The sequence below is a fragment of the Mustela nivalis genome (assembly GCF_964662115.1).
Source record: "Mustela nivalis genome assembly, chromosome: 6".
Taxonomy (NCBI): domain Eukaryota; kingdom Metazoa; phylum Chordata; class Mammalia; order Carnivora; family Mustelidae; genus Mustela; species Mustela nivalis.
This window is the reverse complement of record NC_139025.1, coordinates 52,955,847-52,977,433: the sequence shown is the minus strand read 5'-3', so window position 1 is coordinate 52,977,433 and position 21,587 is coordinate 52,955,847. Positions and strand designations below refer to the sequence as shown.

The window sequence follows — 21,587 nt, the reverse complement described above, 5'->3', positions numbered from 1 at the left end:
AGTTTATTTTATTTGAGATAATACATTTGGAAGAAATAATATTTTTCTGACATTAACTTCCAGGATTTTTAAACACCCTGTTTTATTTTCATCAGAATCACTTGATGGCTGCCAGGAAAGCGTTTGACAAATTTTTCATACACTATCCATATTGCTATGGTTACTGGAAAAAGTATGCAGACCTTGAAAAGCGGCATGACAACATTAAACAATCAGATGAGGTGCGTACATTACTGAATAAAATTATCTCCATTAGGTACTGTAAGCCAAATAATAAAACAAAAACTTTTTTTTTTTTTTTTTTGGCTGGCAGTACCTACGATTTATGGTCAAACAATTTTATAGGGTATTTTATTTGCATTTGTCACTCTTGTGGCATTTGTAGCTAATATTTTCTCTCTTTGTTGGCAGGTGCGTTAAACCTCTACAGTTTGTCAAGCTTTGCAGTGCAAGCCTCTGTATTACACTGCAGCTTAACAAGTAGGGCAGGGCTTTTCTCTCACTTACATTTATTTCTCATTTTCCAAACAATATAGTTGGTTTGCTAGTCACATTTGCTACGTCTTATTGCATTTTTGGTCAGACGCTGTCATTGATGCTCTAATGGGTCTGTGCCCTATGGTCTGTAACCCAAAGCCTGCCCACACAACCCGGTCAGAATGCAGGGACTGCTGCGCTTTGAAGATCAAGACTCTGCACGTGGGGATCAGAACATTGCCATGTTCTATCCAACCTCCACCCAAATGGTAATGGTAGATTATTTAAACAAAATTCCAGTAATTAGTATTTCTAAGGTTCACCGGATAACACAGTGTTGCCTCTCTGTTAAGAAATAATTAAATATTTGAAGTACAGTTTGTTGTTTTCTTCTTAGGTGTATCGTCGGGGGCTTCAGGCAATACCTCTTAGTGTTGATCTATGGATACATTATATAAACTTCTTAAAAGAAACATTGGACCCTGGTGATCCTGAGACAAACAGTACAATAAGAGGGTATGCTAAAAATTGATACTCAGATGCCTTCAAAATAGAAATAAGTCAGATATTTTGATGTTGACAATAGAACTACTCATGAATGCTAAACTGAATGTTTAACATACATTTCATTTTCACTATTTAAAAAAAGATACATGTAATAAACTGACACATGATTATAAATATTATAGATAATAATGTCCTCATTTCACACGCTCCCTTATGTTCCCAATCCCATTCCCTCCATGATTTATGAATTGTGTGTTCTTTCATATATGGATGTTTATAGGTGTATGTATTGTACATATTTGATTTTTTTTAATGTAACAGGCTGTTTTGGAATCTCTCCCTATCGTAATTTTTCAAGCATTGCAAAAGTATTTTGTGGTATTGAAGTACTATATTTTATTTGACTAAATCCTTATTTATAGGAAATAATCAGTGGTTCTATAAACATGTCTGTATTAGTCATTATTTATGTCGAGCATGCTAGAGATAGAACTTTTGTCAAAGAGAACACAAAACTTTTATCAAATGTTCTTTCAAAAGTGGTCAATTTCAAATTCTCACAGTATATGAAGAGTAGTTATATTTTCCCATAGCCATACCACATTCTCTTTAACCTCCAGTGATATCTCATTATTTTTGTTTGCATATCTCTGGATTGCTCATCCCAGTTTGCCATCTTTTTGTATACTTATATCAGCCATTTGCTTATTGCCTATTCATGTCATTTGCTCGTTTTACTTTTGGATTGTCCTTTTCTTATTGATCATAGGAATTTTTTTTAACGTGTTCTTGGTTTTTATTTTTATCAAAGTATGTGCATATGGTTTAAAAAGTCATTGTTAAACCACTTGTAACAAAAAGCAGTCCCTCCACCCCTCCTCATATATTTTATCTGTTTCTTATATTATCCTTCATGTTTATAATAGTAACTCTTTACTGCTCTTTCTCTCTCTTTATTACATTATGATTTTGGTATAGTAGATGAGATTTTTAGTTCACTTATACCCTGTCTTCCCATTTCTTACTTTTCCAATATGGATAGGTTTGGAGCCTTTTATTTTTCCTGGAGTTAATTACCCCTTCTTACACTTCTTCCTTTTTCTCACTTGCTTTGTGTTCCTTGAACATTTAAAATTTCCTACCCCTTCTAACAGCTATTTTCAGTTGTCAGTAGTAATAACTGGACTTACTGCAGTGTACAAATGCTATGTGCATTTTTTTGGAAGTTAAAAACTTTGTATATCTAGTGTTATTCTACTTAATCTGAAATTGTGAAAGGGAATTATACTCAGAAATTTGCAAATTCCATTTTTTACCCTTCCCCTTGGGGAATATCCCTCTTGGAACTTTCTCTTCCGTAGTCTGGATTGGTTGCTTTGTTCTGTTTCTGCCAAAGAGCAGTTATTTTGAGATTTCCTCATCATGAATATAGGAGATGCTTTTACCTCTTTCTTGGGTTTCAAGCTCTAATTCTGAGAGTTTATAAGATCCAGATTTTTCTTGGCTGATGCCTATCTTTAGAGGAGTACATCCTATAACTTCTTGATAAAAGATGCTTGGGAGAAAAAAAAAATTAAGATTTTGTAAATCTGAAACACCCACTTGATCCAGTAGGGAATAGAGTTTTGATTTGGAAGTAATTTTTCCTTAGGCCTTTGAAGGCATCTCCATTCTTTTTAGATTTTGGTTTTGTTAATGAGAAGTATGATAATTCTATGGATTCCCTTTGTATGACTCATTTTTCCTCATGGAAGCTTTTAAAATGTTCTCTTTATCTTTGATATAAATGCAGTTTTATAATATGCATTGGTGTGAGTTTTCTTTTTCTAATTCATTGTGCTTACTTAGTGGGCCTTTTCATTTTATGGGGCTCATGTCTTTCTCTTCAGAGAAATGTTAATTATTGAGGTGCATGGCTGGCTTAGTATAGCATTGAGCTTTCCATTGTGGGGTCATGAGTTGAGCTCTGTGTTGGGCTCAGAGTTTGCTTGGGCTTGCGTTTGCTTAAAAAAATAATAAAATTTAAAAATCATCATTACTGTATATATTCTTATGTTGGTAATTCTCTTCCTGTGGTTTTCTCTATTGTTTTTATAGTTGTACATTGGATCTTCTGTTTTAATCATTTAATTTAATTTAATTTTTTTTTACTTTTTACATGTCCGGTTTTTTTGGCTTTTTGAGGTATTTCCTTGACCCTTATATTGGAATTTTAATATCTTCCATCATTTTTTTAATATTTAAGAATCTTCTTTGTTTATTGTTCCTTTTGTCTTCCTATTTTTGTTACATGGCTTATATCTTTTTCTTACTTTTTAAAAAAATATAAAGAGTTAAAGTTATCTTCTGTTTCCAGCACTATTTTCTCTGAAGTGTTTTATTTACTTGTTTTCATCTCTGACTTGTCTGATTTCTGCTCATGTTAAAATGAGATGTTAGGGGTGACTGGGTGGTTCAGTGGGTTACGCTCCTGCATCTGACTGTCTCCTCGGCAGGGAGCCTACTTCCTCCTCTCTCTCTCTGCCTGCCTCTCTGCCTACTTGTGATCTCTCTCTCTCTCTCTGTGTCAAATAAATAAATAAAATCTTCAAAAAAATATAAAAGATTAGTTTTAAGGGGCACCTCAGTGTCTCATTTGGTTAAGCATCTGCTTTTAGCTCAGGTCATGATCCCAGGGTCCTGGGATTGAGCCCTGTGTGTAGCTCTGCTTGTCAGGAAGCCTGGTTCTCCCTTTCCCTACTTGTGGGTGCATGTGCTCTCTCAAATAAAATATTTTTAAAATACTAGATTTTAATAAACTGAATATAAGCTCTGTGTATTTTGTATGCAGGGTATTATCGGCTGGCTTGATGGGCTTCGCAGTAGGGTGACCAAATGGGCACTCAGGTTTTTGTTGGGAGAATCCCAGTGTTGGTATTCTTACATTTCACTGCTGTGCCACGTAGCTCCTCATTGAAGGATCATCTGATCTGCCTGGGGAATGTATACCTAGCTGCTGAAATCCCATAGCTGGGTAGGAAAGGAGGTATAAGGTCTCTTACCATTCCTTAAAGCAACCTTCTTGTAAATATCCTGTCTTTAGTTCATTAAATGCTTCTTAATCATAGTTAAGATGTTTAACTCTCCCAATTCCTTCCACTTTTGTTAGTTTCTGGTGTTTTAATTTCCTGAATCATTTTTGGGATTCTGCAGGGGCAGTAATATGTATTTTACTGTCTTGAAAACCTCAGACACAAACATATACATGTGTGCATGCATGCATAGACAAATCTCTTAATCCTTTATGGAAATATTAACATCCTCCAGTTTTAGTACATTTTAAAACTTTGTTTAGAATGTCTTGTCTTTACATCACTTTTTTCTTAATGTGGTTCAATCTTTATAATCTTTTATTCATATGTGAGTCTTCTGCCTGTCTTGCCAAAAATACGTAAATCTGGTATTTTCTTCTAATTTTTTAATAGTTTTTTTTTGTTGCTCATTCATCTGGCATCTTAGTCTGTGTCTTTTTTAAGTTATAGATTAACCTTTTATTTTGTCCAACATTTGTGTGTTGATTTAAAATACCTTTTTTATCATATGCTAAATTCTCACATGTACATTGTTCTGCTTTCTTGGAACTGTTTTGTGATCCATTTTTCTGTTACCTGACCAATATCATACTTTTTATCACTGTAGCTTCCTAATTTCTTTTGATATCTTTCAGGAAAATGTCCTCTGCATTGTCCTTTTTGTATGTTAGCTGAGTGTTAGAATTTGTTTTACCTGTTCCACTTAAAATTTGATAGATCTTTGATTGGAATTTTATTAAAGTTGTAGATTATTTCAGGTAGTATAGCTCATACTGTTAAAAATCCCTCTTGATTGTAAGATATATTTTGGAAATATGTACCTAAAAGTTTTTATCCCACTGGGATATCAAATCTAGTGATTAAAATTGCTTACAAAAATCTCTTGAAATGAGTTAGGTTGTTTAAAAACATATGGTGTTATTGTTGTTTTGTTTTAGTAATCTGTAATTTTAGAATCAGAGAGACTTTTGAAAGTTTTAAAAACATATGTTTACTTCTCATTACCTTACAAGGCAGTTGGGTTCCTTCTTGGAGAGTTATATTTTGCCAGAAAGTCTTTAAATTGAGATAAAATTTGTCTCTGTCTCTGCTGTAGATGAATCTATTTGACAGACATTTCAAATTTCACAAATATTTAAGTATCTGCATTGTCACTCTTGATATGTTTGCAATGTGCATTTTGCATTGTAATTCTGTGTAAGATAAAATTACATCAAAATATGTATATTCCCGTTTCCTTACTCTTGAAAAAGTAGCTGTTGTACACTTTTTTGGTTACTCCTTCTGCCTTTTATTCCCTACTTGTATAGGAAGCAGTTAAATGTAATTTTGAATTTAGCATGATCTTCTGAAATTTTGAAATGTTTTATTTATTTTTAATTTTTTAAAAATAGTATAACTGACGTATTAGTTTTAGTTGTACAACTGAATGATTTGATATTTGTATTATTATAAGGTACAGAAATATTTTAAAAGTGATTTTATTTTGGAACGATAACTTAGAGGTGATTTAATTTTTCAGAACTTTTGAGCACGCTGTTCTAGCTGCAGGAACAGATTTCCGGTCTGACAGACTGTGGGAAATGTATATAAACTGGGAAAATGAACAGGGTAACCTGAGAGAAGTTACAGCTATATATGATCGTATTCTTGGTATTCCAACACAGCTGTATAGTCACCATTTTCAGAGGTGGGTGGAAAAATCCAATCATTAAAATATATTTGATTATTCAGGTAATTAATGTTGAGGATTATAATTCTCTTGAAATGTCATGTGAGATTCTTTTAGATAAAAAGAGGAATAAATTTTCTTATTTGATAATCACAATTTATACACTTTTAAATTTTAACTTTTTCCCATATACTTTAGGAAATGTTTAGGAACTTTACTGTTTTTATTTATTTGTTTTTAAAGATTTTATTAGAGACAGAAATAGTGACAGAGAGCATGAGTAGGGAGGAAAGCAAGAAGCAGCCTCCCTGCTGAGTTGGGAGCCTGATGTAGGGCTTCTTTTCAGGACCCTGGGATCATGACCTAAACCAAAGACAGACACCAACTGAGCCACCCAGGTGCCTACTGTTTTTAAACACAAGTTTTTCTTTATCCATTTTATAGATGAGGAATAACGGGAATCCTATCTAAGGTGTTTTGGAGTGGTGAAGGAATGAGAAAATAGAACCCAAGTTTAATTATTCTTTGTGGTACTAAGTTAATAGAGTACATGGCACATAAATATGCTTGTTTAAAACTTAGTGGTTTACTCAGGGCTCCTTGGCTGGTTCTGTCTGTGGAGCATGGGACTTTTGATCTCAGGGTTGTACGTTCAAGCCCCAAGTTGGGTGTAGAGATTACATTAAAAAAAAAAAAATCTTAAAAACAGAAACTTAATGATGTACTAAAAGTACATTCTTGTGATTCATATAACACCTTATACTGAAAACATCTATTTTCGAAAAGATCTATTTTATGTAGTAAATCTAAATCTGTTCGTATTCGGTCAAAAGTAATTTCACTTAAATTTCCCCACTATGATTTTGTCATGACTGGTATTATTTCATTTTTATGAAGACTGTTAAAACAACTAATTCTGTGTGTTGTGATTTCCACATTGTTTTCTGATGTACTCAAAATATCCCATTGCTTAAGGACTCAAAGTCTTTCTGAACAAGAAAGTATGTATTGCCAGTATCTGCTGTGTTAATAAATACTTGCATGTTTTTTAGCTACCATATATTCGACATTTTTGTTAAAACTTTTGTAAGTAGTATAGTGTTAGAGCCTGTAAACTTAGTGCTTTTTTTAGTAAGTGAATTTCCAAATTTTTTTTTTTTTACTAAAAAAGTTAGAAGACTATGAAGCATCTAAAAAGTTACGTGGGTCAATTTGTTGAAGATTAGAGGAAGTTATGCAGATCCAGATTAGGAATAGAAACTGTATAGATCTGAATATATGGTCTCTGTGAGATGTCCAGGTTTCTAGGGTTTAATGACCTAGGAAGACACTTGATTAAAGACATTATTAGGGGCGCTTGGGTGGCTCAGTGGGTTAAAGCCTCTGCCTTCAGCTCAGGTCGTGGTCCCGGGGTCCTGGGATGGAGCCCTGCATTGGGCTCTCTGCTCAGCAGGAGGCCTGCTTCCCCTCCTCTCTCTCTGCCTGCTTCTCTGCCTTCTTGTGATCTCTGTCAAATAAAATCTTAAAAAAAATTATAAATAAAGACATTATTAACACACGGCTTGACATAAGAAGTGCTTGATGCATATTTTTTTGAATAAAAGAATACAAAGATTTTAAAAATCCTTACGAGACAAAGAGGATACCTTTTCCTAAACCATTCTTAAGGGATCTACGGTATAGATAAAGTCTGTGATAAGAACTTTATCTTTGGTAAGAAAAATAAAATATAATTAGGAAACACTTGCTACATAGCATTTGCTATATGTCAGATGCCATTCTGAATGCTTATTTATAACTTAGAGCATTATTTATAACTTAGAGCATTATAACTTAAGCATATAACTTACAGCATATATAATTTATTTAATCCTCACAATAAGCCACTGAGGATTTAATCCTCATAATAAGCCAGTGAAGTATATTATTATCCCCACTTTATGGGGATATTATTATCCCCATTTTATGGAAGTAGAGACAGAGAAATTTTAAAATACTTGCATGAGGGGTACCTGGGTGGCACAGTCATTAAGCATCTGCTTTCTGCTCAGGTCATGATCCCAGGGTCCTGGGATCAAGTCCCACATTGGGCTCCCTGCTCAGTGGGAAGCCTGCTTCTCTCTCTCCCTCTCCCACTCCCCCTGCTTGTGTTCCTTCTCTTGCTATCTCTCTCTCTGTCAAATAAACAAAATCTTTAAAAAAAAAAAAAATATTTGCATGAGGTCACAGAGTTCGTGTTTGGAAGCTGATTGAAACATAGATGGTGTGGCTCCAAAGTTCTTGGTATAGTCTCCTCCAAATCTTTTTATTGTTGTTTAATGAATATCCCAGGAAGCCTGGTGGCTCAGTCAGTTAAGCGTCTACGTTTGGGTCAGGTCATGATCTCAGGGTCCTGAGATCAATCCCTGCATTGGGTTCCCTGCTCAGTGGGGAGCCTGCTTCTCTCTCTGCCCCGCCCACCCCTATTTGTGCTATCAAATAAGTAAAATCTTTAAAAAAAAGTGAATATCCCAGTAGGTTTTTGAAATTATGTATATGCTTGTAATAGATACTGGCGGATTGCATTACACATACTGCTCTTTAATCTGCACTTTTTTCTGTTTTTAAAAGATGTATTTGAGAGGGAGAGGGGGAGAGGGAATCTTAAGTAGACTCTGTGCTGAGTACAGAGCTCAATGCAGGGCTCACTCTCCTGACCCTGAGATCATTACCTGAGCTGAAATCACAAGTCCGAGTCCCATGCTTAACTGAGCCATCCAGGCACACCTAATCTTTTTTTCTTTTACTATATTGATAACCACTTTCCTTATCAATGTTTATAGCACTAGTGTTTGTGTAAGTAAATCTTAAGACATAACTGACTGCTTTGAGAACCAGTGGAATGTGTTCTTTTGCCTAATGCATTCCTACTTGGTCATTTATTTAGTACTTGTTATTTAAAAGTTTATATACCGTTTAAGTTGTAGAAGTAAAGGCTCAGAGAAGCTATGTGTGAATGGTGTTGGCTCTCAAGCTGGTCAGAAGTGTGGAGGAGGAAGCATGTTTAAAACAAAAGTGTTCAGCAGCACCTGGGTGGCTCTGTTGGTTGGGCGCAGACTCTTGATTTCAACTCCAGTGGGGGTTTTAGGGTCATGGGATCGAGACCCAGATGGGGCTCCCTGCTCAGTGGCAGATTTGCTTGGGATTCTTCTCTCCCTACACCCCTCCACTACTTCGCGCATGTACACGCTTCCCTCTCTCTTTTTTCCTCTCTCAAATAAATATTTTAATATTATAATTATTGTAATAATATATTATCATATTATATATTATAATGATACATTATTATATAATTTTCTCATAATAAAAATCTTTTATTATTTTTATTTTTATTTTTTTTAAGATTCTTATTTGTCAGATAGCAGATAGTAGAGAAGCACAGAGAGCTGCAGGCAGAGCAGGCAGAGCAGACAGTGGAGGAACAGGTTCCCTGCTGAGGAAAGAGTCTGATATGGGAAGCCTAATGTGGGACTTGATCCCAGCGGGATCCCAGCCGAAGGCAGATGCTTAACCATCTGAACCACACAAGTGTCCCTCAAATAAATAAATCTTAAGAAAAGTGTTGTAAGTGCTGTTATAGAAATATTTCTATTATGTAGGTTTGTTTATTGGATATATACTGATGACATCTCTAAGGAAATACGTAATTTAAAATTTTCCTTAGCATGAGAGTTTGTGATGTTGATTTAACTTCTCAGACCCAGTCCCTGGTAGTTCCTAAGCTCCAGACCTATTTAAATACTGATAATTTCCCAGCAGGCACTGCTCTTTTGTGCTTCTGTGATTTTAATACCTTTTCTACTTCCCATTTGCCTGGTTAATTCATAGTACTCAAAACCATACAGCTTAATTTTTTCTATGTGAAATTTTAATTTGCCAAAATAGAATGTTCTGTTATTTGTGTCAGCACTCTGCCTCTTTATTTACATTTGTCTTTTTTAAAGATTTTATTTATTTGACAGATAAGAGATCACAAGTAGGCAGCGAGGGAAGTGGAGAGAGGGGGAAGCAGGCTCCCTGCCAAGCAGAGAGCCCGACTCAAGGCTCGATCCCAGGACCCTGGGATCATGACCTGAGCTGAAGGCAGAGGCTTAACCCACTGAGCCACCCAGGTGCCCCTACATTGTCTTAAGAAAAAAAAAAATTACTTTATTTATTTTAGGGAGGAAGCAGACATAGGGAGAGATAAACTTAAGTAGATTCCATGCTGAGCATGGATCCCAGCATGGGGCTTGACGTGGGGCTCCATTCTTTGATCCTGAAATCGACCTGAGCTGAAACCCAGGGTCCAGAGTCTTAACCAACTGTGCCACCCAGACACCCCTACTTACTTTAACACTAATAACACTGCTTTGAAAGCATGTCTCTTTTATTTATTTATTTATTTATTTATTTATTTATTTATTTTTTAAAGATTTTATTTATTTATTTGACAGAGAGAGATCACAAGTAGGCAGAGAGGCAGGCAGAGAGAGAGAGGGAAGCAGGCTCCCTGCTGAGCAGAAAGCCTGATGTGGGACTCGATCCCAAGATCCTGAGATCATGACCTGAGCTGAAGGCAGCGGCTTAACCCACTGAGCCACCCAGGCGCCTGAAAGTATGTCTCTTTTTTAAACTGCTGTGCATATCTGTCAGTTTCTGAGACTTACTAATTTCTTTTATTCTTAGTATGTAGGAATAGGGCTCAGTATATATTAGACTCTTAGCCATTCTTTATTAAATTAGCTTTTTATTAGGAAAGGCTGATGAACGTTTATTGTTTAATACTCATATTTTATCACCATTTGAAATAATTTCCTATATAATAGTTAATACTATATTTTTTAAAGATTTTATTTATTTATTTGACAGACAACAATCACAAGTAGGCAGAGAGTCAGGCAGAGAGAGAGAGAGAGAGGAGGAAGCAGGCTCCCCAGTGAGCAGAGAGCCCGATGCAGCACTAGATCCCAGACTCTGAGATCATGGCCTGAGCCGAAGGCAGAGGCTTTAACCCACTGAGCCATCCAGGTGCCCCATAATGTAGCAATTATTTTAAATTTGTGCTCTGTAAGTAGTCATCAATTTTATATTTTTATTTGTAGCCTAATACTTATGAGTTTTTTTATTTACCTGAATATTAAGTCTTGTCTTTTTTTTTTTTTTTAAGACTTTATCTATTTATCTGACCATGAGTGAGTGCATAAGCAAGCGGAGCAGGAGCTCCAGAGGGAGAGGGAGAAGCAGGCTCCATGCTGAGCAGGGAGCCCTACATAGGGCTTGCTCCCAGAATTCTTGGATCAAGACCTGAGCTGATGGCAGCCCTTAACATTATCTGCGCCACCCTAGATGCCCCTAAATTTGTTCATTTTCTTACTATACTTTCTGAAAATTATCTCCTCATTTCTAAGTTTTTTTTTTTTTTTTTTTTTTTTTTTTTTTAAATAAGGCAGTCTGTATTTTCTCTCTCCCAGTGGTGAAATGGATCAGGTTATCCTTCAGTATCCTTTGATTCTGCAAAATCTAGATTTGTTTCCCATGTTATATATATACATCAGTGAAAGCCTTAAAATCCATAAAAATTCAGGTGTGAATAGCCTAAATCAGTTTTAAGAAAATTGGGGAAAAGTCTATAAGATTAGAGCATAGGGTACATGTACAACTCTGTCTAATAATTAGTTTAAAGAGGTCAGTCTGGTTTAGAATATGAAAGACTTTATCTGAGTAGATTGGATTTTAGCCTGAATGCAGGGTAAATGAACAGAAGTTATTTTGGTAGGAGGGAGATATGATCATGTTTAGTATTTTGTTCTAAATATTTACTTTTTAGAAATTGTTTTAAAGATTTTATTTATTTGACAGAGTTCACAGGTAGGCAGAGAGGCAGGCAGAGAGAGAGAGGGAGAATCAGGGTCCTTGCTGAGCAGAGAGCCTGAGGTGGGGCTCCATCCCAGGACCCTGGGATCATGACCAAGCTGGAAACAGAGGCTTTAAACCCACTGAGCCACCCAGGCACCCCTCATGTTTACTTTTTAATAACATTTTTGATAGCACCATTAGGGTTGAAATGGGAATAGTGAGACTAGAGTCTAGAAGCTGTCCATGTTTATCCAGATGAAAAATGAGCAGGATGTGAAGACATATTTAGAAGGTAGAATCAATAGGACCTGATACCCAGTGGAATGTAAGTGAAGTGAGGTTGAAGAGATTTAGAAACAGTGGTTGACAGTACCATTAATCAAAATTAGAAATGCTGAGGGTATTGATTCTGGATAAAGATGATGCAATCATTTTAAGATGTATATAAAGTTCCAAATTTAGATAGTGTAACTATTTTAGCTCTTCATGTTGGTGTTTTGATTTAATTTGCATATATTTGATTTAATTTGCATGTATATTGTGTGTATGTGTGTGTATATATATACACACACATACATATATTAAAATTAGTGTGTGTGGAAAAATGAAATGACTTTTTTTTCCCAAAAACACTCGTAGCTTAAAATTAACCTATTTCTTTGGCAGAGTTTTGGCGATTGGATAGACTAGGATTGAGAAGTTCAAATTTTTTGCTTATTATTTCTGTATTCTGTATTAATAAGATTGACCAGGAAGTAAATGAAAATAGATAACAAAATGCCAAATGGAATCCATGGCAATCCTAACATTTAGGGACTGATAGGAAGGAAGAATCCTCAAAGATCAGGGATCAGTTAGAGACTTGGAAGAAAACCAGGAAAGTGGTAACTCAGCCAAAGGCAAAGAAGGTACTAAAAGGAAAGCATGGTTAAAGGCCTTTAATAGTGAAGACATTTTTAGAGTATAGACTGTACTATGAAATAAGTGTCCATTTAATTTTGCATGTAATTTTGGTGACTTTTATTACGGCAATTTCATTGGATCATCTTGCATGGACACAAATTCAGGAGTAATTGGGAGGTGGGGAAGGAACTGCAAACATTTGTTGATCATTTTCAAATGATCATTTGTAGTTTAAATAGGGATTATATTTAATTTTAAAGTGATTTTGCATAAATAAGTCAATCTTGCAAAATAGTATTGTGCCATTTTACATGTGAGAAAGCCAAGACTTAAAGAAGGGAAAAACTGGGGCACCTGCTGGCTTGGTTTGTTAAGCGCCTGCCTTTCAGGTCATGAAAGGGGTCTTGGGATCAGGCCCCACATTAGGCTCCCTGCTCAAGCAGGGAGTCTACTTCTCCCTCTTCCTCTGCCCCTCCCCCACAGTTGTCCATGTCTGTGTGTGCTCATTCCTTCTCTCCCAAATAAATAAAATCTAAGAAAAGAAAAAACTTGCCCAAAGTTACATAACTAATAGTGTACAGAATTAGGATTTGAATTTATGCCTGTCCATGCTTTCTCTATTATATTGCAAAGGCATGAAAGAAACGAACATGTCATCAAGTGGTCGGTTTTTATTATAAAAAAGGATAGAAAGGGTTTGGTGTTTCATATCAGACTTCTTTTTGAAAGAGTACTGTGTAGTAGGAATTGAATGTCGGATCTAAAATTACACTTTTTGGGCATCTACGTGGCTCAGTCATTAAGCGTCTGCCTTCAGTTCAGGTCATGATTCCAGGGTTCTGGGATCCAGTCTCACATTGGGCTCCCCGCTCTGCGGGAAGCCTGCTTCTCCGTCTCCCTCTCCCATTCCCCCTACTTGTGTTCCCTCTCTCACCATGTCTGTCTGTCTGTCTTTCTCTCTGTCAAATAAATAAAATCTTAAAAAAAATAAAATTATACTTCTGGGGCGCCTGGGTGGCTCAGTGGTTTAAGCCGCTGCCTTCGGCTCAGGTCATGATCTCAGGGTGCTGGGATCGAGTTCCGCATCGGGCTCTCTGCTCAGCGGGGAGCCTGCTTCCCTCTGTGTCTCTCTGTCTGCCTCTCCATCTACTTGTGATTTCTCTCTGTCAAATAAATAAATAAATAAATATACTTCTTATATAGAGCATTTATTTTTATTGATTTCTTTTAGATTTAAAGAACATGTACAGAATAACTTGCCTAGAGATCTGTTAACTGGCGAACAGTTTATTCAACTGCGGAGGGAATTAGCTTCTGTAAATGGACATAGTGGTGATGATGGTCCTCCTGGTGATGATCTGCCGTCGGGAATTGAAGACATTACCGATCCAGCAAAGGTAACCAGATGAGTAAAAAATCCTTCAATGCATGGGAAACTAGACTTTATATCCCTTGACTGTGTGGGTTGTGTGACTTGTATCTCGTATAAAATTTATTTCTAATTAAGGCAAATGGGAATTCTTTAGCTATAATGTGGTTTAAGTACAGATTTAAGGTAGAGAATCTATTTTACTATGAGACACCTGGAAATAGCTTGGACGAGCTAATAGAATCTATTTTACTGAGACACCTGGAAATAGAAGGGACGTTTTGCCCATGCAGTAATCTACTGGTCCACCTTAAACACACACAAGTGGTTTATTAGGAAATTCTATTATAAATTTTAGTATTTTTAATTGTACTTTGCTCATAATTGTTAACAGTTTAAAACCTACACTATTCTCATAAAGTAGGTGTGGATAGTATTTAAATGTAAACAATAATATTAAAAAATTCCAGTATGTAACTTGTGTGATTTAAATTTTTTTCTTTTTCTTCTCAAGCTGATTACAGAAATAGAAAACATGAGACATAGAATCATTGAAATTCATCAAGAAATGTTTAATTATAATGAGCATGAAGTTAGTAAAAGGTGGACATTTGAAGAAGGTGTAAGTGTTTTTGTTTTGTAATAGGCTTCAAAATATAAAGGTAGAAATAATGTATTTTCTTTTCAGTTTTGAGTAATGTCTCTACTCCTTTTTATTTTTGCCTATTTAGATACCATCAATTTCCCATGATCATTTTTATCATTTTCCTTTATCAATTTTAGAATCTTCAAGAATGAATTCAGATTTACTCAAGTTGGAAGATAACCATTTTTTTGCAGTTATTCAGTTTTTTTAAGTCATCTTAATTGAGTTCATACTTTTTGTACAACAGAATGTACCCATTTTAGATGGGTAGTAAAATGAGGGTTTCCCTCTAAAGATTCTAATTTATTTCTGTTTTTTTAAACAATTTTGAGATAAAATGCACTTACCATATATATAGTTCATCCATTTAAAGTGTATAATTCAGTAGTTTTTAGTGTATTCACAGATAGGTACCGCCATCACTGTGGTCCATTTTGGAACATTTTTATCACCTCACAAAGGAATCCTTTACCCTTTACCTTTAGCTGTCACCCTTCTACTCCCTCAACCTGTCTGCTCCACCGCTTATCCCCAGCCCTAAGGTACTACTAATCTACTTTCTGTTTCTGTAGATTTTCCTGTTCTGGCCTTTCATTTGAGGAATCATAGTATGTTGTTTTTTGTTGATTGGCTATGAGATTTGACTGTATATTCAGATTACAGTGCACCACAGCAATCAGGATATGGAACTGGTCTGTCATGCCAGAAAGTTCCTTTGGCCCCTTTTTCATTGAGTAACCTCCACCCCACTCCTAGCCCTAGGCAATTCCTGATCTGTTTTCTGTTTTATAGTTTGTGTTCAGTTTTAAAATACTCAATAAGGAAAAAAATTTACTGGACATGAAATTATGTAGTGTCATTACAATTACTAAATAAGTGGAAAATACATTCTATTTCTTCAATTTGTAAAACCTAAGAAATTTAATTTTAAAAGTTTTTATTGTGAAGTATGGTGATTAAAATATTTTGGTTCACCGTAATTACATACATAATTTAGATAATTCCTATTATTACTATAGTTATACATTTTCTGGTGTTGGTATTGGTTTACTTTCATTCCTATGTCATACTTTTTTTGGTCATACTTTTATTGCAGATTAAAAGACCTTATTTTCATGTGAAACCATTGGAAAAGGCACAACTAAAAAACTGGAAAGAATACTTAGAATTTGAAATTGAAAATGGGACTCATGAACGAGTTGTGGTTCTCTTTGAAAGATGTGTCATATCATGTGCCCTCTATGAGGAGTTTTGGATTAAGGTAAGAAAATTAGGTGCTCTGAAACTTGAACATATTATAAACATTGATCTAGTGACTAACCTTTTTTGTACTTCTGTTGAATGTTGTTCATATAACTATATCTGTTGCATTAGGAGATGGTCTGCTTGCAACCAGATTTGACTGCTGCATATGCCAACCTCGTTGCCTCTCTTCGTCCTTCCTTACAGAAACTAGTCTAGTGGTTCAATAAAGGTGCTGAATGGGTTTAAAAATAGAATTTTATCGTTCTGTCACATATTTAATGGCTTGTTCAACTGTAAATTATTCAGTATTTCCTCTGTTTCTGTATGTAGTATGCCAAGTACATGGAAAATCATAGCATTGAAGGAGTGAGGCATGTCTTCAGCAGAGCTTGCACTATTCATCTCCCAAAGAAACCCATGGTGCATATGCTTTGGGCAGCTTTTGAGGAACAGCAGGGTAAGAATGAGGAAATTTGGTTGGTATTTTGGGGATTTTAAGTTACTTCAGGAAAAAGTTCTAGGAATTGAGTCCTGAGGGATGGTGCGAAGCAGAGGTCATTAGATTTTTTTCTATAAAGGGCCAGATAGTAAATAGTTTAGGCTTTGCAAGCCATATGGTCTCTTTCTGACAACTCTGCTGTTATAGCTCAGATACATCTGTAGATAATAGGTAAACAAATGAGCATGGCTTTTTCCAGTTTTAAATTAAAAAACAAAACAAAACAGGCAGAGGGCTGGATTTAGCCTGTGGACTATTATTTGCCATACCTTGCATAAAGGATGTTTTAGAAGTTTAAACAGAAGCATAAACATTTAATTAACATTTCTAGGTAATATTAACGAAGCCAGGAATATCTTGAGAACATTTGAAGAATGTGTTCTAGGATTGGCAATGGTTCGTTTGAGAAGAGTAAGTTTAGAGCGACGGCATGGAAATATGGAAGAAGCTGAACATTTGCTTCAGGATGCCATTAAGAATGCCAGATCAAATAATGAATCATCATTTTATGCTATCAAACTAGCTCGGCATCTTTTCAAAATACAAAAAAACCTTCCAAAATCAAGAAAGGTGCTTTTGGAAGCAATCGAAAGAGACAAAGTATGTATTTGTATTTTAGGATATCTTTCATAAAAAACAAAACAAAAACAACCTAAAAACAGTGCTTCTTGTTTGATTTCTCGTTTTGGCAACTATGATGAAAGATTTGGTCTGTATGTAATATATTTCGTTACTAAATGAAGACAACAGTCCCTCTAAACTGATGTTGCCATTCTTGAAAAATTTTTTGAATTATTAGGAATTAAAAGGTTGAGAAAATTAAAATAATTGGATTAAAAATGGTTGCAGACATTGTGACGTATTCTGTTTCTCTCATGTTTAGAAAATTTATAGCAGATTTACTGATTATTTTAAGTAGAGGAGGACCTGGAAGAATACCTTATAATCAAAAGCATGATAGTTGTCTATGTTTTATCTGCTATACCAGTGAGATTCTCCTTTTCCAAAGTATTTCACTCTTATCAGTTGATAAAAGGCAGTGTAATGATATTTCTAAGTTTTTAAGGATTTTCAGCTAATACTAGGTCTCTTTAAGACACAGGTCTGTAATTGCATTTTTCAGCTGCAGTTGAAGATGATTACAGTTGTAAAGATTTAAACTAATGGGAACTGTAGAAACTATTTTTTTAATGTTTTATTTTTTTATTTGTCATTGTAAGATCAAGCCACATTAAACCCAAGGTAATAGGGATTTTCACTTACTGGGATTTAATAGTTTTTGTAATTTGGGAGATAGTAGGGTGATGTCATTACTTCTCAGTGTGCTAATTAGTTTTTTGACGTATTTTGATGTATGCTCAAAACATTTAACATGTTAGATTTTAATATGATTTTCAGTATTTTTCAAATTTAGACATTAAGGCATTTTAAATATCTGTTCTAATCAAAATATCTTAGAATCATTATTAATTGATACTGCTTTTTATACAGGAGAATACAAAGTTATACCTCAATTTACTTGAAATGGAATATAGTGGTGACCTCAAACAAAATGAAGAAAATATCCTAAATTGTTTTGACAGAGCTATACATGGTTCATTACCTATTAAAATGAGAATTACATTTTCTCAGAGAAAAGTGGAATTTCTTGAAGATTTTGGTTCAGATGTTAATAAGTAAGATCTTAATTATATATTATCTATTTATTTGCATAGTCAATGAGCATTGATAATTTTGGTTGGGAGTTTGATGATTAGTACAAATTATTGCTAAATTTAAAATGTTTGCCTAGGTTACTTTTTCCTCATATATATGGAGGGTAAACTCAATTTTGCAAATGTGTATGTATTTAACAGGAGGATAGATGGTTTGTCTTTCCTTCAAAATTGTTTTCAAAATTTTAGCATGGTAATGCAATGAGTGAAGGCAGGAAACTGCAATCCCATCAAAAAGAAATGGGTCAGGGGTTGAGCCCTAAAACACAGAAATAGAATATAGGCCACTAAAAGTGGATGGATTTAATCTGAAATAGGGACGCCGTTTTATCTCTGATTGGAGAAAATGGATATGGTTGCACAGATCATGCCTAATGGGCTCAATTTAATGCATTGTAAAAAGCTGAAAGTTGAGGGTGGTGGAAGGATTCACTCTAAGGCATTTGGGAAAAGGAGAAGTTTAGGATTTATATTTGCAAAATAGAAGAGTAGAAGTACTGGTAAGAGTGTTGCTGCTGTTCCATTCTTAACTGATTCTAGTGGGGAACTGTCCCACCTATTAGTAGGCATGTCCCTTTTTTCCTTAGAAAGAACCATTGATAAAATGAGGATTTATGTGTCTTTATATATGTATGTATATATTTTTGATGGTTGAGTAGAATTTTAGGTAAAATAATAAACATTTTAAAATAAGTTAATTTTTAATACAATCGTATGTATGTGCTTGATACATTAAATGTGTTTTATGGATTATCTAATGTAAAATATGTAAGCCTAATGAGAAGGGTGTAGGTACTGTTTTTTGTTGTTGTTGTTGTTGGTACTGTTGTTCTTTTAATAGATGAAGAGAGGCTTAAAGAGATTAGTAGTGTTTGCAAAGGTCAGTTAGCTATTATTTCATTGTGCAGCTGGGAATAGAACTTGCTTCAAAGTCTGTGCCTCTAACCACATGTGCTGTATATTTAGTGTCTTCTGTTTATTTTGTACTGAAGAAAGTGCACAAAAGAAATGGGATATTTAATTCCAGGTTTTAGTCTAGTGGATGGTATGATGATCAGAGAAAATATGTAAGTATCTGAGGTGGCACAAAACTGTTAAAGGCGGCTGTGATTTCTGTGGATCAGAATGGATTTGTCATCCTTCGCTGAGGAGATGGGGCTTCATTTAGGTACTCCTGGATTCTGATAAGGAAAGGATAAAGTGGTCGAACAAAAGTTCATTTAAAAGTTACATACGCTTTATTGGAGGGCTTTTGTAGTAGAAATGTGATGTTGATTGTGCTGTGCATTGAACACTGGGCTGGGTTAGAGCGCATGCAATACCACAAATGACAGTAGGAAGCTGTTAGAGTTTTGACTGAGATTATGTGAAACATTTGAATTCGGCGATAGTATGTGGGCAAATCTGAGGCTCGACATAAAGATACCAGTTAGGCCCTTGCAAATATAGTTATAGAGAGTCTGAATGTCAGGTCTAAGATTATTGTAGTTGAAATTTAAAAAGGGAATGGTTGAAAAATAAATGAGCTTAAAAATTAGAAACTTAGAGGGCGCCTGGGTGGCTCGGTGGGTTGAGCCGCTGCCTTCGGCTCAGGTCATGATCTCAGGGTCCTGGGATCGAGTCACGCATCGGGCTCTCTGCTCGGCAGGGAGCCTGCTTCCCTCTCTCTCTCTCTCTGCCTGCCTCTCCATCTACTTGTGATTTCTCTCTGTCAAATAAAAAAAAAAAAATCTTTATAAAAAATAAAAAAAAAAAAGGAAAAAAAATTAGAAACTTAGAAATTTAGGTAGCAATTATAAGGTATTGGTAAGAAGTGATGTTTAATTCAAACAATATATGCTTAAGTCTTAGCTTAGTCACTTTACCATTTGTGTATTCCTCAGTTTCCAGATTTTCTCATGATTGAATCTCTGATCACCTAATCCACAGGTTGTTAAAAGTCTTAAAAGAACTTAGTCCATTTAAAGTGTTTGATGTTGAGTAAACCCTCAACCAGAGATTGCTGGTATTAACAATTTTAGAGTCTTTTGAACATTTTGGGATCAGAGTTACAGGTTATCATTAGATGTGTGTGTGTGTGTGTATGTGTGTGTATACACACACAGATAATATTTCTGTATAAATGAGAAATACAGAAATATTATCTGTGTTCAGGTTTATGATTACTTAAAATAAGGCCATTTGTCTTTATAAAAAAAATTTCAGAAAATGGTAAAAGGTAAATAAAATCTTTAGGATTTTTACAGTCAGTTTGGCTTCAGGGGACACCGTTTTTGAAGTTCTGAGTTCCAGGTGAGATAACGCGCACATATCAATGTTAGAATTTTTTAGTTTATTAAAAATTATCTTCAGAAAAATTTGAGAGAGTGCACGTGCATGCAGTGGGGAGGGGCAGAAGGAGAGGGAGAGAGAGTCTTAAGCAGACTCTGCATTGAGTGCAGAGCCCAGGACGGGCATGATCTCACAACCCAGAGATGACCTGAGTGAAACCAAGAGTTGGATGCTTACCGAACTGTGCCATGCAGGTACCTCCTAAAAAACTACCTTTTTAATCAGTGATAACAGATTGTAGTTCTGTATTAGTTTTTTTTTTTAAAGATTTTATTTATATGAGAGTGCAGAGAGAGCGAGCAAGCACAAGCAGGGTGTTGGGAGAGGGCAGGAGAGAGAGAAGCTAGCTCCCTACTGAGCAGGGATCCTGATGCTGTCTTCGATCCCAGGACACATGGGATAATGACCCAAGCCAAAGGCAGACTCTTTAACTGGCTGACCCATCCAGGCGCCTCTGTAGTTTTGTATTAGTTTTAGTTCAATTTATCCCGTGGCCAATGTTTAAATATAATTTATCCTAACTGGTGTCAGGTATCTTAATAAGCAGTGTTAAATTAGATCTGAAAGTATATAAATTACAGAATGGTCAGGACTCATTCTTTGCACTGACAAAAACACACCCTCAAAGTCACTGTCTTAGTTGTGTAGTAAATTTCTTAGGTGGGCTCTCTGTGTTAGAAATGATAATCAAAGTTAGCTCTTTACCAATATCTCATCACCTTCAGCCAACTGTAGTACAGAGAACGGGTATTTTTCTAATAGCTCAAGAATCCCAGGACTTACTAAACATCTTGATTTGGGTCATATTGGTCGGAGGATTACTGTAATTGGCCAGTCATGAATCCCTGACTGAATCAAGCCCCATTTGAATCACATGGGCTGAGAAGCAAAGCTGAGAGTAATGGTTTCCAAAAGGAAATACATTGGTAAATGTAGCTGGGAAGTTTTGCTAATATTGGTTCAGTGGATATTCACTGCAACATATTTTTGTTTCCAAGTAGAAATAAGTCCAAAACTTAATAAATTTAACAGTTTGGTTTTTGTGTATTCCAGAGGTTTTTTTTGTTTTTTTTCCCCCCCCTCTTCCCTCTCAGGCTTCTGAATGCTTATGATGAACATCAAACACTCCTAAAAGAACAGGATTCTTTAAAAAGGAAAGCAGAAAATGGGTATGTAATGAAGGGATGCTTAAAAGAAGACATTTTATTGTGGAAATGCCTTTAAAGATAAATATTTTTACACGTTACCTCCATGTTGTGGTAGTTTAGATACTTT

General features: G+C 35.3%; 1 protein-coding gene across 8 annotated transcripts in view; it reads left to right on the top strand.

Annotated features, from left to right (window-relative positions):
• Window positions 1-21,587, top strand: part of PRPF39 (pre-mRNA processing factor 39) — a 38,765-nt gene that overhangs the window by 15,934 nt on the left and 1,244 nt on the right. For 2 of the 8 annotated variants that reach the window (XM_082735240.1, XM_082735241.1), the window contains exons 3-13: window positions 96-221; window positions 412-746; window positions 875-993; window positions 5,578-5,745; window positions 13,739-13,904; window positions 14,391-14,498; window positions 15,619-15,783; window positions 16,098-16,224; window positions 16,598-16,866; window positions 17,758-17,942; window positions 21,407-21,481. In XM_082735240.1, the coding sequence (XP_082591366.1) occupies window positions 660-746; window positions 875-993; window positions 5,578-5,745; window positions 13,739-13,904; window positions 14,391-14,498; window positions 15,619-15,783; window positions 16,098-16,224; window positions 16,598-16,866; window positions 17,758-17,942; window positions 21,407-21,481 (1,469 nt within the window). In that variant the 5' untranslated portion in view covers window positions 96-221; window positions 412-659. The other 6 variants (XM_082735237.1, XM_082735238.1, XM_082735239.1 and 3 more) reach the window with 5 other exon arrangements.